The sequence below is a fragment of the Loxodonta africana genome, chromosome 13 (assembly GCF_030014295.1).
Source record: "Loxodonta africana isolate mLoxAfr1 chromosome 13, mLoxAfr1.hap2, whole genome shotgun sequence".
NCBI lineage: Eukaryota > Metazoa > Chordata > Mammalia > Proboscidea > Elephantidae > Loxodonta > Loxodonta africana.
Window position 1 is genome coordinate 41090048 of NC_087354.1, and position 13430 is coordinate 41103477.

At 48.7% G+C, this 13430-nt stretch overlaps 1 protein-coding gene across 2 annotated transcripts; it reads right to left on the minus strand.

The window, feature by feature from the left end:
- Positions 1-186: 186 nt before the first annotated feature.
- Positions 187-7540, minus strand: MPI (mannose phosphate isomerase). 2 transcript variants are annotated; one of them, XM_010593757.3, is made up of 8 exons: positions 7453-7540; positions 6671-6798; positions 5685-5885; positions 4785-4926; positions 4285-4467; positions 2280-2453; positions 1157-1365; positions 187-836 (listed from the first exon to the last, which is right to left on the minus strand). In XM_010593757.3, the coding sequence occupies exons 1-8, from the start codon at positions 7466-7468 to the stop codon at positions 618-620; spliced, it is 1272 nt and encodes a 423-aa protein (XP_010592059.3). In that variant the 5' UTR covers positions 7469-7540; the 3' UTR covers positions 187-617. The 2 variants fall into 2 exon arrangements, with proteins under 2 accessions (XP_010592059.3, XP_064123332.1); XM_064267262.1 differs by lacking the exons at positions 1157-1365; positions 7453-7540 and having other exon boundaries at positions 690-836; positions 6671-6834.
- Positions 7541-13430: the final 5890 nt, after the last annotated feature.

Sequence of the window (13430 nt, forward strand, 5' to 3'; positions counted from 1 at the left end):
TGCCTGCAAGCTCTCCACCTGAGGCTGAAGCTGGCCTCCTCCCCTCCCACTCCTTCCTAATAAAAGGATTCTGGAGTCTAGCTTGCCTGCTCTCAGGGAGCTTTTTGAAGCAGGAAGAAAGCGGAAATGAAACATGCAGGGAGGGCTTTCAGCTCACTTCAGGGACTGGAACATCAGAGGCCGACAGCTCGTCACCCCGCAGCCACAACACGGGATCTTTAATTGCTTTGACACAGTAAGAGGATGAGGATGAGCAACGTCAGTCCACAGGCCTTCCTGCCTGCCTTCTCTTCCGCTGAGGAAGCAGGCAGTCCCACAGCCAGAGCCCTGCTCGCAGATAGTAATTACCTAGCCTCTTGCTCTGGGTGATGCTAATGTCGGTCATAGGCGAGCCTGGCTCAGGTGTGAGGAGCGTTGGTCCTTAGTCTTCCAAAGAGGATGGTTCAACCTGGGGTTGCTCAGAGTCATTACCTTCTAGCTCATTCCTCTGTGTGATTGTTTTCTTCCCCAGACCTTCCAGGGTGTACCTGAAGAGTCCAGAGCAGGGAAGGGGTTTAGGCTGGGCCTGAGGAGGTGAGGCTGGCCTACATCTAGGGCAACTGCAGAGGCTATAGCCTCTATAGCAAACAGCAGGCTCGGAATATCAGCAGGTCCTTAGGCACAGTAAGCTTCAGTGAGACACTCTCGTTGGCCCCAATGAAGAGCACCCCACCACGCTGCAGGGGGATGGGTGCCTGGCCTGTGGGCGTGCTGGCTGTGACTGTCCCCTGCACCATCAGGAGGATGCTGGCAGAGTCCAATGACAAGACCTTGTATTCAGTGACAGAGCCAGGGACCTGGGCAGGAAGAAAGAATAGAATGGTGCAACACAGACTGCTCCCTTCAGCTCATAGAGGCCCAGGCCAACCCCAGGGCATTGAGCGGGACAGCTCTGCCACTCTCTCCCCCACTGCTCAGGGCCTTGGCAGCAAGGAGGCCAGGCCAGTTTCCTGATACAAAGGAGTGGGCAGACCCCCGGGGCCACCAGCTAGCACGTGAACTTGACAAAAGGGAAACCTAGCCCCAGGTGCTGCCAGCCCAGGTATACTCCACATTGTGACCTTTGCCAGGGTTCCTCGTGCCACACAAAGGCCACCTACCATGGCCACGCACTCACCTCGATCTTCATAACAGTGAAGTCTGGCACAGGGGGGTCATAGATGGAGAGGTAAGGGTCTTCCTGACTCCGTGTTGGGGGAAAGAGCCTGTCCGTGCTGGGACTGGGGGTGTAGTTGAGCATTTCACACAGAGTTGGCACATCAATGAACTTGGGTGTCAGGCCGGCACGCACTGTGTTGTCTGAACACGCCATGCACTCCACGCAGTCTGGGGACAAGCAGCTGATATGGGCTAAGCTGATAAAGTATGCCTTAGAGCTTGGCCCTCAGGGGCTGGGCCTTTTAACGTGAGCTCCATGAAGCCCCGAAGAGTTAGGTAAAAATGCTGTGTTAATTTGCATTCTTTCTGGGAAAAGAGGCCAAGAAAGATATCATACAAAAATAGGTAACAGGTTACCCGCTATAGTCAAGGGAAGTCACGTTAGCCCTTGGAACGGCCCTGTACCTTCCCAGCTCTTTCTTCTCCCACTTCTACCATGAAATACTGTGCGTGAGTACATAAGTAGCCAAGTGTCAAAATGGGACACCCTTCTATGGCAACATGCTCAGTTTAATATTAAAAATCTCTAGGTAAATGAGAGACATGCAAAGGCAGTGTAATGCAGGGAATGATCTCCAGCCTTGAACCCAGCATAGCCTGGATTCAAATTGTGATTCCTACACTTATTAGAAGGAGCCCTGGTGGCACAGTGGTTAAAGCACTCAGTTGCTAAACAAAAGGTCAGTGGTTTGAACCCACGAGCCACTCTGCAGGAGGAAGATGTGGCAGTCTGCTTCTGTAAAGATTATAGCCTTGGAAACCCTACGGGGCGGTTCTAACTCTGTCCTATAGAGTCCCTATTAATGGGAATTGACTCAACAGCAATGGGTATGTACACTTATTAGCCTTAACATCGAGTATCGTGACCTCACTAGGTTGGTGTGAGGATTCAAGCAGTGTCCAACACCAACCTAGCATTCAGCAGCATCCTGCTGGCCATTCCCATGCTGACCCCAGGAACCCTAGGGGGTCAGAGCTGGCCGGACCCTTAGAAAAACGTCTCCTCAACCACTCTTTTGTCCATATGGGGAAACAAGGCCTGAAGGGGATGTAGTGGGGCTCACCGCTGAAATGTGGCTCACCTCCTTTCAGGTAGGCATGGGGCACATTGGCCTCCAGAAACATGGCCTCCCCCGGCTTCAAGGTAAGCAGGTTCAGGAAGTAGATGGCAAAGCAACCGATATCCCCTGGGTACTGCTGGTGCAGCTCCAGCAAGAGCTCTCCATAGATGTCTTCCATGTTGTTTCCAGCAGCCACTAAGGTCACAAAGCACCCACAGGCCACTCAGGAACAGTCAGTTGTGTTCATAGTCCTGCCTTGACCAGGAACCCTAGGGAAGAGTTCCTGCCTGCACAGATCCAGGAGCATGGTGGGCCTGTCCTAGGCACATCCCCAGCCCCATGAGGTCCAGCTTTCCTTGATATTTCAGGCCACAAAAATGCCATTCTCCCTACCACATCTTGACTGTTATGTGCCCAGGACTATACTGAGTACCAAGAGGGCCAGAGTATGGCCTTTGAGGGTTTCTCAACCTTGGCACTAATGACATTTTGGTCTGGATAATTATTGCTGGGGGCTGTTCTGGGCATTGAAGGATGTCTAGCAGCATCCCTGGCCTCTATCCATAAGATACCAGTAGCAGCTGTAACAACCAAAAATGTCTCCAGATAATTGCCAAATGTTCCCTGGAGCCAAACTCACCTCTGGTTGAGAACCACTGTCATAGGAGCTTAAAATCTAGTTAGAGAGATAACCCAAAAGAGATACATATAGCCAACTGTCCTGGTTAGCCCAGGACTTTACTGGTTTTACCATGAAAGTCCCATGTCTCAGGAAGTTCCTCAGTCCCAGGCAAACTGGGATGTTTGGCCACCCTAGATACCACGAAGTGGAGCATGCAAAGGGCCAAAATGTGTCCTGGAGACTGCCCATGGACAGATGGGCTCTGCCTGGACTAGAGTTGGGAGGGAAGACTTCTTGGAGGAGGTAGGAGTGAGCTGGGTCTTCTTGAATGTGCAGAGAAGCAGGAAGGGTATTTGTAAGTAAAAGCAGTGTATGAGGGGTGCAATGAAGAAACCAGCTGATGGGCTGGAGGGCTGGTCTGAGTCTTCATACACAGACTTGCTGAATGCCTACTCTGCCAAGCATTGGAGACACACATAAAGACTGCGGACACAGGTCACTGGCCTGGAGAAAAACCCAGTTTAACAAGTGTAGACATCGTGACACAGACTCATAGGTGCCAAGGGCTATACCCGACCTATGAACAGGGTGTTATGGGAGCTTAGGGCAGGAGTATCAGTTCTGCCGTGAGTACAATAAGCCCTATGGGAAAGGCATGCAAGCAGAGAAATCTCCAAAATAAACATACAGGGCAAATTTGGGTAAAATAAACAGTTCCTTGTGGCTCAGAGGTGGTAGGGAAAACTCAAGATAGAACCAGAAAAGACCTGTGGGGCCATCTGGAGAAGGGGCTTGGGCTGCCAGGCTAAAGAGCTGAGACCCATCCTCTGGACCACATCATCTCAAAGCTGAGAGTTGGTTCTGCCTTATGTTTCTCACTGCCTATGTTGAGCCCCCAACCCAAAGATGCCAGGACCACACCCACCATGGTCATTTGCTAAATTCTCCTTAGCACAAGGCTGGACAAATAGTAGGTATTCAAGGAAAGATCTAATAATTGAGAACTCTGGGCATCAGGCCTTTGGAGGAGGAAGGACCTCCCTTGTTCTCTTCATGCTTTCTAGCCCCAAAACACAAGTCCATCTACTGGGTGCAGCCACAGGGCTGAGGAAGATCTCAGAATCCCTAGGTGGAAGCATCTTAACAGTCTTCTAGGCCAGGCTACCTCCAACCATCTAGAGAAAATGACCAGTTAGGAGACAGCACTCAACTTAGTGCCCTGCTCCACAAAGACTGGGAAAGAAATGCTAAGTCGCCACAGGCCATCTACATCAGGCCCAATTTAGTGTCCCACTTGGACAACAGGGTTGAGAACACTGTCTCCATAGCTTAATGTCTGTCTATACCAGGGTGCCCAGGATGGGGCTTTGCACCCCTCTTCCCCAGGCCTACAACCATGCCTACCTTGCTGGGAGATCCGCTTCACCAACAGGTTGAGCTGCTCTGCTACCACCTTCTTCTCGCTCTTCATCAAGTGGGAGAAACAGTTCTGCAGAGCGGAGGCCACAGCCCGGGAGTCATGGCTCATACTCTGCTTCAGCTCTGTCACTGCATTATCTCCAACCAGAAACTGGAACTCAGGCACCTCTGCAGGAAGGCCAGGCCCAGGCTCATATCAGGAATGGCAAGATGGAATTGGCAGAAGTGGGGAGTTGGAGGAGGCCTCTCCACCTCAACCCTAGCCCATCACAAGCCCAAGGAGCCAGGCACTGCTAATGAAACTGACGGCTCACCACTAGCCCTAGGTGACAACATCCAAGCCTGTCCCACTGGCTCTGAGAATTGCTCTGAGGCCAACCTGCTGCTCAGTTCCTGTGACATGCAGCCTGTTCTCTGCTATCATTCCCACTCCCCACATATAAGAGACCCAATAAGCACATCCTCAGCATTTTGCCCAACCTTACTCTTCAGAAAGGTCACAATCTCCTCAACTGGCCGGAAGCCACACAAGCCCTGGAAGGAGGTGAGGGCAATGGCCATCTCCGGCTTGTGGTTGGCATCGGGGTAGTGCTCTGGAGCCTGGAGGTGCAGCTTCTCTGCCAGCTCCTGTGGGGTGACCAGGGGAAGAGGAGGATGGCTGGGGTGAAGCATCACCTAGCAGGAACACGAGTCCTACCCAGCCCCTGCTCACCACTCTCCCCACTCGCCAGATGGCAGTGGCTTCCTGGCCCTGGCAATGAACCCAGGCTTAGTCAAGGCATGATGGGGAAATTTGGGGTTCAGGCAACCCAGGACAGGGAGAGCTGGGGCTGACTTTAAGAGGCCTGGCCTGCGAATCAGGAAACCCAGACACCAGGCCAAGCTCTGACATAAGCTGTGTGACTTTGGACAAATCTCTCCTTTCCAGGTCTTTTCCCATCTAGAAATGAGGGGTTTGGACACATAATTGCTTAGGTGGTGACTCAGTGTTTGTGCAGAAGGCTCCACAGGGATAGGGCTGAGGCAACAGCTAGGGTACCGGCACTGCCCTAGAAGGTAACTCTCGCCGATAGCCAGATGGGAAGATGGCAGGTATGTATTAACAAACCTGGGTTGAGTGAGGAGAGCTCAGAACGAGCTGCCTAGGAAAGGGCTTAGAGAAGCTTCCCACGTACAGGCTGGTCAGCTGTCAACTTAGACCCAGCTGCCCAGCATATGTCACCTAGCAACTGGCCTTGTAGAGCTAAATTGGGAGTTGTCAGGTTTGGATTTAGCTTTGGGCTAGAGCCTGGCATGGGTGGTATAAAAACATCAGTGAAAGCCATGGGAGGTCCTTGACAAGCGTTTCTCTACCCTCACCTCTCTACCCTGCCCCAATCCTGTACCTTATTAGGATGTGCCTGAATGGACAGGGCCGTTTTAACGGAAAGCACTTTGAAGAGGAAGGGCAGCTGGCCATTAAAAGTGTCCTTGACCTTTGACCCCAACGAGTCCTGGTTCTCAGCAATCCACTGGCCTAGGGTCTTCTGTGAGATGTGGTTGTCAAGGATCTTGGCATCCCCCCGGGGGTGGGTTCCCATCCACAGCTGGAAAGACAGAAAACTTGGGAGAAATGCAGAAGAACCTGGCGCCACCAGGCTGCCTGCCTAATCCCAGTTACCCCCATGCTCTCCACAGGGCATTCAAGTCCTGGGACAGACCCCCAGGACTGGGTGTTTATGCTCACGCCATCATCAACTTACAGAAGGCAGTAGACCCGCAAACACGAGGAGTCAGGAAAGCCAGGCTCTAGTCCAGGCTCTGCCTCTAACCAGCTGTGGACCCTTGGGCTAGTTATTGCCCTTCTCTGGGCTTCAGTTTCCTCCTCTGTCCCATGAAGAGAATGACACCTGTACTGTCAAGGTCACTGAAGAGCTGTGACTCTCACATAGCTCTGAGAGAGGTTAACATTCATTTATTCCAGTCTCAGAAGCAGAGGCTAAAGCTTTCTTTCCCATGCCTTGGCTGTTTTCCTACTAAATGGGCAGGAGAAATACATATTTCAGATTAATAAAACTGCAAAAATTAGTCAAAGAAAACTTTTAATTGGCAAAGAGTGTGCCCCCAGGCTGAATTACAATTCAGTAAGTACTAAGAGTTCTGAGAGTTCTTGGGGGAAGAAGGGTACTGGAAATCCCAACCCATTATATCAAAATCTCTCTTTTTTTGGTCCCACCATCTAGGTCCATCAACGTGCACTGATTTGAAGAGCTAAGAGGGGCCCCTCCACCTTGCTGCCCTCGCAGCTGATCCATATGGCCTGCCTCAGGCTCTTTGAGCAGAAGAGTCTCTTCTGAGGGTGTGGTGGGTTGAAATACAGTCCAAGTCTCACCTCTGCATATGGCTTGTCCTCTGAGATCTGGGCCAGTGGATCACTGCTGGCCAGCAGTAGGGCCACTTCACTGTTGGACCCCAACTTCCCCCAGGCATACTGCTGCACCACACAGGAGAGTGCAAACACTGGGGACAGAGAGAGGGTCAGTTTCAACTTCACTTGTCAGGTCTAACCCTAGAGTACTGGCAATGAGCTGAGAGTTCTGATTGGAGACCAAACCAAAACCACTGCCACTGAGTCTATTTCGACTCATAGCAACCCCGTAGGACAGAGGCGAACTGTCCCATAGCGTTTCCAAGGCTGTAAATCTTCAGGAAGCAGACTGCCACATCTTGCTCCGGCGAACCACCGATCTTTCGGTTAACCACTGAGCCACCAGGGCTCCTCTGACTGGGGACGGAGTCGTAAGTTGGTAGGTTAAGGCCTGCTCTGCAGGCCTCAATATTCCCCTCTGTAAAACGGGCAGTAAGAATCTTCTGCAGACTTGAAGCTGCCAACTACCTTGAGGTGACGGGGAGAAAACGTGAGGTACCCATCCCACGGCACCCCGTCTCGAAGTGACCCACGCGCAGACGTGCGGACAGCAGAGCCCCCTCCCCCGAGATCCTCCCTTGGGGCTGCACTAACTGCTCCATCCCCGTAGCAGGTGCTCCCACCCCTGTCTGGCACCCATTTATCTTTCAGCAGAGCCCCATGGGGTGGGTTCGACCTGGCAGATGAAGCCGGGAAGGTTCCACAGGACACCCCCACACTAGCCGGCACCTCGGCCAACACCTCACCTCGTTGAACCGCCATCCTCGCAGCACCGGACCTGGTTTCCCACACGTATGCTCTTCCCGGCAGCACCCGCGGCCCCGCTGGGCCCAGAGCTTCACGGGAAATGTAGTTCTTGTACGCCGCCTCGGAAGCCCTTGAACTCCCCGCTGCCATCCGGGACACATGACTAGACACTCTGTGAATGGATTCCTTCTCTCACCCTCTACCTATCAGGAAGAGCCCACATCAGCCCAGGGTTTTCCAGTACACCGTCTTAAATCTCAGTAGTCATTCATTCATCCCTTCATCCAACACAAACTTCGTGAGCACCTACGAAGCACCAGGCACTGTTCTAAAGACTGCAGACACGTCAGGTCAGAGAACAAGATAATGACCTGAAAGCAAGAAGCTCTGCCTTTTTAGAGATTCCATTCTACGGCTGGAAGAGAGACAAACAAGCATAATAAATAACTAAATCATAGAGTATGTTGAAAAGTAATAAGTATTGAAAGGTAAAAAAGTAAGGCAGAGTGGGAGACAGTTTGCCGAATTTAAAGGCTGTCTGTGTAAGCCTCAATGAGGTAATAAGATTTGAGAAAAGACTTGGAGGTGAGGAATGAGGGAAGAGCGTTTCAGTTTCAGGCAAAGAAAACAGCTAGAACAATGGCTGTAAGGTGGGAACACGGGAACATACCTGTCATCTGTCATGTTCAAGGAGTAAATAGCAAAAGGCTTGTGTGGCTGGAGCAGAGTGAACAGGACGTAGAGGGGCGTGGAGTAGCGAGGTGGTCAGAGAGGACTTCGGGTTTCACCCTATCTCAGTCAGTAGAGGGTTTCAGCAAAGAACTGCTTATGATCCAAGTGGGAACTCACTGATGCTTCATGGCTGGTTGCAAATGTCATACGCAAGGCCCTTAACCTCTCTGAGTTTGTCTTTCTTCCTCTGTAAAATGGGAACCATAATGCCTGCCTTGCAGACTTGTTTGGGGGTCAGGTGGGATGATGAGGGGTGTAAAGCAGTCTGCTCCATGCTCCTCTGACCTTGCCTGCCCTAAGTGCTGCAAGAGCTCAGCACTCTGGCCCCTCCTCCAGGCTGAACTCCTCACAGTAGCACACACAGAAGTCAGGAGAGTCACCAGGAGCTCTTCAAGGGGAAGAACAGCTGGGATTGGGACTTGGCTGTGGAGTAATCTTGTTACATCCTGTGGAGAAAGGCTCTAACATCCAGACCTCCTCAGGCAACAGCCTAGGAAGAGGGCAGCCAGCTGGAGGGGCCCAGGTGCACAGCAGCCAAAGCCCCAGGAAACCTGGAGTGAGAGACTGCAGTCCTGACTCTGCCCTCCACCCGCAGCCACCCCCCCGAACACTGATTCCCACAGCCTCTAGCACACTTGTCTCAGGAAAAGAAGGGGTGCTGTTTTCTCTGTTATGTTCTGTCCAGATGTGGACAGCAATCTCCCTTGGGGTCCTTGGCTTACTAAATCAGTCCACATTTCAAAAGCAGCTTTACCAGACATAAAGGGATAAGAAAATGGAAAATACAAGAATCATGGAAACTGTGCAGCTCACCTATCTCTTATTTTGGAATATCCCTCCTCCTCATTCCCAATCTCCTCACCATATGAACCTTCTGCGAGAAGAAGGAGGGATTAGCTAAGGCACAAGGGGTTCTCAGAACACCCACCACTACCACCACCACCACCGAAGTCAGAACTAGGATCATTTCCTTATAGTCTCTTCACACAGAAGAAGGAATTCAGATTGACAGGGGACTAGAAACCCTACCCCCATATACACACAAAAAAATACAACCGTAAGGGAAACCAGGGTGTTTGAGAACCTAGATCCTTCCACCTTCACCTCTTGCTCCTCTAGTAGAACTAATTCCATTTTATTATCTGGTAAAGATACACTTTCATCTCTCTTTTTCCTACCACATTGTAATGTCTAATTCAGCTTCACATTTCTGCCAGTGCCTAGGCTGTAGGTCAAGCTATAACAGCAGCTAACATTTGTTACACACTGGATATTGTGCTACTAAACCTTTTCAAGAATTTTATCACATTCTTAAGGCAACCCTATGAGATTTTTTTTTTTTTTTCTCATTGCCATTGAGTTGATTCCAACTCATAGTGACCCTATAGGACAGAGTAAAACTGCCCGATAGGGTTTCCAAGCAGTGGATTTGAACTGTCAAACTTTTGGTTAGCAGCCATAGCTTTTAACCACTGCAGCCACCAGGGCTCTCTATCAGATAGGTACTGTCATTAGCCCCATTTTAGAGATGAAAAAGATGAGTCTTGAAGAGGCGAAGTAACTAAGCCAAGAGTACTGGGCTCTATTCTGCTCTACCTCCTCCCGTGACGAATGAGAGAATGAGTGAATAAATGGTGTCGCTCTCATAGGGAAGTGGACAGATCCTAGGAGATCTTCAGAGATAGATGGGTGGGTGGACTCTACACTGGCAATAGTAAATCTTATTATTTATTCACCAGTCCAGCACTGGACTAGGATGGAGCAGACAAGGAGGCAGGACAGCCTCAGTTGTGGGTACCTAAGTCTGTTCTCTCAGGCTGCAGACAGAAAAGATTTCTGTATGCTGCCCTGGGAGGAGCGGCTGTAGGGACTTAGGGGTAGGTTGTTTCTAAAGAGACATTGTATTAGTTGTCTGGTGCTGCTATAACAGAAATACCAAGTGGATAGCTTTAACAAAGAGAAGTTTATTCTCTCACAATCTAGTTGGCTAGAAGTTCAAATCCAGGGTGCCAGCTCCAGGGGAAGGCTTTCTCTCTCTGTCTGCTCTGGGGGACGGTCCTTGTCATCAATCTCCCCTTTGTCTAGGAGCTTCTCTAAGCAGAAACCCTGGGTCCAAAGGACATACTCTGCTCCCAGTGCTGCTTTCTTGGTGTTATGTGGTCCCCTTGTCTCTCTGCTTGCTTCTTTCTTATATCTCAAAAGAGATTGGCTCATAGTAGTCAAAACAGCCTGGTACTGGTACAACAACAGATACATGGACCAATGGACAGAATTGAGAACCCAGGCATAAATCCATCCACATATGAGCAGCTGATATTTGACAAAGGCCCCAAAACAGTTAAATGGGGAAAAGACAGTCTTTTTAACAAATGGTGCTGGCATAACTGGATATCCATCTGCAAAAAAATGAAACAAGACCCATAACTCACTCCATGCACAAAAACTAACTCAAAATGGATCAAAGACCTAAATATAAAATCTAAAATGATAAAAATCATGGAAGAAAAAATGGTGACAACGTTAGAAGCCCTAATACATGGCATAAACATTATAGAAAACATTATGAAGAACGTAGAAGAAAAACTAGATAACTGGAGCTCCTAAAAATCAAACACTTATGCTCATCCAAAGACTTCACCAAAAGAGTAAAAAAGACTACCCACAGACTGAGAAAAAGTTTTTAGCTATGACCTTTCTGATCAGCGCCTGATCTCTAAAATCTACGTAATACTTCAAAAACTCAACTGCAAAAAGACAAATAACCCAATTAAAAAATGGGCAAAAGATATGAATAGATACTCCACTAAAGAAGACATTCACGTAGCTAACAGATATATGAGGAAATGTTCACGATCATTAGCCATTAGAGAAATGCAGATCAAAACTACAATGAGATTTCATCTCACTCCAACAAGGCTGGCATTAATGCAAAGAACACGAAATAATAAATGTTGGAGAGGCTGTGGAGAGATTGGAACACTTCTACACTGCTGGTAGGAATGTCAAATGGTACAACCACTTTGGAAATCGATTTGGCACTTCCTTAAAAAGCTAGAAATAGAACTACCATACGATCCAGCAATCACACTCCTTGGAATATATTCTAGAGAAATAAGAGCCTTTACACGAACAGATATATGCACATCCATGTTTACTGCAGCACTGTTTACAATAGCAAAAACATGGAAGCAACCAAGGTGCCCATCGACAGATGAATGGATAAATAAATTATGGTATATTCACACAATGGAATACTACGCATCGATAAAGAACAGTGAGGAATCTGTGAAACATTTCATAACATGGAGGAACCTGGAAGGCATTATGCTGAGTGAAATTAGTCAGTTGCAAAAGGACAAATATTGTATAAGACCACTATTATAAGAACTTGAGAAATAGCTTCAACTGAGAAGAAAACATTCTTTTGTGGTTAGGAGAGGGGAGAGGGAGGGAGGGTGGAAGAAGGGTATTCATTAATTAGATAGTAGATAAGAACTACTTTAGGTGAAGGGAAAGACAGCACAGAGTACAGGGGAGGTCAGCACAATTGGACTAAACCAAAAGCAAAGAAGTTTCCTGAATAAACTGAATGCTTCAAAGGCCAGTGTAGCAGGGGCAGGGGTCTGGGGACCATGGTTTCAGGGGACATCTAAGTCAATTGGCATAATAAAATCTATTAACAAAACATTCTGCATCCCACTTTGAAGAGTGGTGTCTGGGGTCTTAAACGCTAGCAAGCCTCCATCTAAGATGCATCAATTGGTCTCAATCCACCTGGAGCAAAGGTCAATGAAGAACACCAAGGGCACAAGGTGATTACGAGTGCAAGAGACAGAAAGGGCCACATGAACCAGAAACTACATCATCCTGAGACCAGAAGAACTAGATGGTGCCTGGCTACAACCCTGACAGCCCTGACAGGGAACACAACAGAGAACCCCTGAGGGAGCAGAAGAGCAGTGGGATGCAGACCCCAAATTCTCATAAGGCCAGACTTAATGGTCTGAATGAGACTGGAAGGACCCCGGTGGTCATGGACCCCAGACCTTCTGTTGCCCCAGGACAAGGAACCATTCCTGAAGCCAACTCTTCAGACATGGATTGGACTGGACAATGGGTTAGAGAGGGATGCTGGTGAGGAGTGAGCTTCTTGGATCAGGTGGACACTTGAGACTATGTTGGCATTTCCTCCCTGGAGGGGAGATGAGAGGGTGGAGGGGGTTAGAAGCTGGTGAAAAGGACACAACAGAAAAGAGAGAGTGGAGGGAGAGAGCAGGCTGTCTCATTGGGGGAAGAATAATTGGGAGTGTGTAGCAAGGTGTATATGGGTTTTTGAGTGAGAGACTGACTTGATTTGTAAACTTTCACTTAAAGCACAATAAAAATTATTAAAAAAAAAAAGAGTTTGGCTCAAAACACAATCCAATCTTGTAGAATGAGTCCTGCCTCATTAACATAACTGCCGCTAATCCTATCTCATCAACATCATAAAGAAAAGATTTACAACACATAGGAAAATCACAGCAATGACAAAATGGTGACAATCACACAATACTGGGAATCATGGCCTAGCCAAATTGATACACAAATTTTGGGGGGACACAATCCAATCCATGACAGACACAAACACGCATGCCTTCCTATCCTCCCACTTGGGTATGTTTCTTAGAGAAGAGTTAAGCCAGATCCTAAAGGATAGTTGACATTTAGACAGAGTTGAGGAAGGTAAGAGAATTGGATGGGGGAAAAAGCAATTATTTACTAATGGCCTATTATGTGCTTGGCACTATGTGAGTGCCAGAAATACAATGGTGAGTGAAATAGACTTTGTCCCTGCCCTCATGAAACTTAACAATTGAGGGGGGAAGTCAGACAAAAATAACCACCTATACAAGTGTGTAATTACAATCTGCAAAAATAGGCATATGAAGGAAAAGTACAGGGTAATATGAGAGCCTACGATGGGGGAGCCTGATGTAACCTAGGGAGTGAGGGGAGTCTGCCTCTGGGGAGGAGCATCTGAGTTTGGATTGTTAACTGGAGGAAGACAGGGGACATGGGCTAAAATCACAAAAAAGAACAGCAATGCTGGGGAAGGCCCTGAGACAGTAGGGAACTTGGGAAGTTTGAGGAACTGAAAAGCCACCAGGAAGGCTGGAATGCAATGGAGTGAGTAGGAGGAGAGGTGAGAAGGAGAGATAGGTGGTGGCTGATCCTGTAGGACCTTGAGGCCATATTAAGAATT

Bases quoted from the DNA above. Each gene is read 5' to 3' on its own strand.
- MPI (XM_010593757.3), bottom strand. The intron at 5,886-6,670 runs GTGAGACTTGGA...CTGTCTTTCCAG, and splicing joins AGGACAAGCCATATGCAGAG to CTGTGGATGGGAACCCACCC. The intron at 4,927-5,684 runs GTACAGGATTGG...GTCACCCCACAG, and splicing joins TTCAGGCACATCCTAATAAG to GAGCTGGCAGAGAAGCTGCA.